The sequence below is a fragment of the Alosa pseudoharengus genome, unplaced genomic scaffold (assembly GCF_046254945.1).
Source record: "Alosa pseudoharengus isolate Yale_2024_CS ecotype anadromous, Long Island Sound unplaced genomic scaffold, YU_APseudo_1.1 YU_APseudo_1.1_scf_24, whole genome shotgun sequence".
In the NCBI taxonomy this organism is placed as follows: domain Eukaryota; kingdom Metazoa; phylum Chordata; class Actinopteri; order Clupeiformes; family Clupeidae; genus Alosa; species Alosa pseudoharengus.
In genome coordinates this window covers 16,599,632-16,602,205 of record NW_027468689.1, presented here as the reverse complement: position 1 = coordinate 16,602,205, position 2,574 = coordinate 16,599,632, and the positions used below count along the sequence as shown (strand labels likewise).

Genomic DNA, 2,574 nt, shown 5'->3' with positions numbered 1-2,574 from the left:
TATATTAACTGTCTGATTCCTGATGGATAAACCTGCTACTGCGTGTGTAGAACAGTTGTGAGTCTGTGTTGCTTTAAATAAAAGATAATATCAGTCACCTTTACCTCTTAAAGGGAAACTCCGGCCATTTTTCACATAGATCTCTATTTCTCGAGGTCACTGATTGCTGACGTTACGGAAAGAAAACGGTTTTAGTGATTTTAAAAATTATTTTAAAGATACCCCCAAAGTGTTGCACTGTAGCTGCCCGGCTGCTCAACTCGAGCTTTTTTCTAATTTATTTTGTCTTCATACAGATAGTACTCGAGGCAGAGATCTGTGTGAAAAATTGCTGGAGTTTTCCTTTAAGGATGCCCTCCATTTTAGTGGGAGACAGTCCATCTGCTCAGAACATCACTTCATTCACTACTTAGTGCACTATGTCTTGAATAACTGGATGGTAGGTGACCAACCACTGCCCTCTGGGAAAAGAGATAGATCCATCAGGGCCAAAACCAGCAGGCTGGCCAACAGTCTTTACCCCCATGCAATCAGGCTGCTTAATGGACAGTCTGCCCCCCCACTCCCCATCGGACATCCCTCTGTGACATACTGTAATGTCTCTATCCATACACCCCCAATACCTGTGACCTGGACTTTGCATTGCTGCAAAAACACTCCAACAACCTTACCTCTATTAGATTTATTAATTATTGTACCAAGCACTTTACTGGACACAGCACTTTATGGGGTTTTCTAGGGGGTATTTATGGGGAGCTAAATTAGGTACAAAGTAATGGGTGATTCATGGGGATGTAAATTGATATAAGGCAAATGGGTGAACAACTTCAAACTATATGCCTGTCTGTTTTTGCTCTAACAACATTTTGTTGTTATCCTGTAACAATGACAAATAAAAACTGAATTGAACTGAACTGAGTGACCTTGTGTGTCTTTTGTGTTGGCAGAGTGTGGACGAAGAGAACTGTAGCCACGCACCCAAAGATCCCCTGCTCTGCTCCGTTTCCACGGAGATACTCTCGGACATGGCGGCCCTGGCTGGGGATGCAGCAGAGCTCACAGGACTCAATCAGGCGACGGGGCAGGAGGCCGAGCTCCCCCATTCGCCACTGCCCAGAGCCCAGCTGTCAATCAGGCAGGCCTCACTGCCCGATTCGTCAACAGCTAGCTGTGGTCCCTCCCCACTGGGCCTCCAGCGACCCTCCTCGGATCCGGGTCTTCCAGGGAAGTAACACCCACCCACACCCTCCCACCACAGGTCTGAATTGCTCCTGTCTGCAAGCTAGACTGTCAATCACACTCCCGACCCCCCCAACACACACACACACACACACACACACTCCTTACTTTCCTTGACTCAGGGTTCAGATGGAGACGGGACTGGCTGTATGCAAGGAGTTTTCATAAACCATCACCGTCCACATCTACAGCCTGTCTGTCCACCTGTACAAAGTATACATAGTATAAATACATTTCTCTCTCTTTAAATATTTACATATATATATATACAGGTCATGTATTTATATGCTTTAAATATCATGTATAAAAAGTTACTGTGTACATATTTTTTCGGGATTATGACACTGCCAGCAACAAGGGGCAACAGACATGCTTGTTCAACTGGAAAAAATGCATGTTTGGAAAGTGTTTTTATTTATTTGTTTATTTATTTACATTTTTTTGTAGCATGAAAAACTCACATTGTACACACTGTCGCACACAAGTGACACGCTCATCTGGTGTGTGTGTGAGGTGTATGTGGATGTGTGTGTACGTGTGTGTGTGTGTGCGTGTGTGTGTGTGTTGTGAGCATGTCTTATCGCACTTGTGATTGTTTCTGATTTCTCATCTCTTCTTATGCAGGACAAAGCTACTTAAACTTGAAGTCTACATAAGGCACATCAGTCTTCTGAGACACACACACACACACACACACACACACACACACTCACACACGCATGACACACGTACACTGAAAAGCCACATCTTAGTCTCAATATGTCAGAGTTCACTTATAATATGTATTCATATAACTGGAATTTTCCATTGAAAACCTAAGGACTGGGCCATAACTAGGAACATAACACAGGAGGACTGGCAGACAGTCTGTATATTCTGCAATGTTACTCATCAGAACTCATATGAGAGCCAACAGATACATAAAACCATGCAATTATAAAAGGTATTCAGTGCCTGACTTAATTGGTTGTATTTGCACATACAAAGCAGTGTATTTAAAGCCTTGTTGCGATCAATTATCATCATTGCGATCAGTAGCTGTAGCAAAAATGATGTTGGGCAATATCCAACCAATACACAACCACAAGCACAGTCCTGCATTCACTGCTTGTATAAAATTTACTAATTTCATGAACCCACTAAATAACTTACTTAAACATGGATCTTGTGTTTTATGCAACCAAGGTACATTTGCCTAACTGCACTCAGAAGAAGTGTTTCCAAAACTAAGAGAAGTGAAGGTTGTTGATTCATCATACCACATAGTCCAAAAGCAATAATAGCTCCGGAAGAGTTGCCATCGGCTGGTCAAACCACGAGATGTGAGAGCACTTT

At 42.9% G+C, this 2,574-nt stretch overlaps 1 protein-coding gene across 1 annotated transcript in view; it reads left to right on the top strand.

Annotated features, from left to right (window-relative positions):
• The window catches only part of LOC143141763 (potassium channel, voltage gated eag related subfamily H, member 7), a 106,287-nt gene extending 104,995 nt beyond the window's left edge, over positions 1–1,292 (top strand). Inside the window, exon 17 of the mRNA XM_076302474.1 lies at positions 948–1,292. Within this exon, the coding sequence (XP_076158589.1) occupies positions 948–1,232 (285 nt within the window). The 3' untranslated portion in view covers positions 1,233–1,292. The remainder of the gene's footprint in view (positions 1–947) is intronic.
• Positions 1,293–2,574: the final 1,282 nt, after the last annotated feature.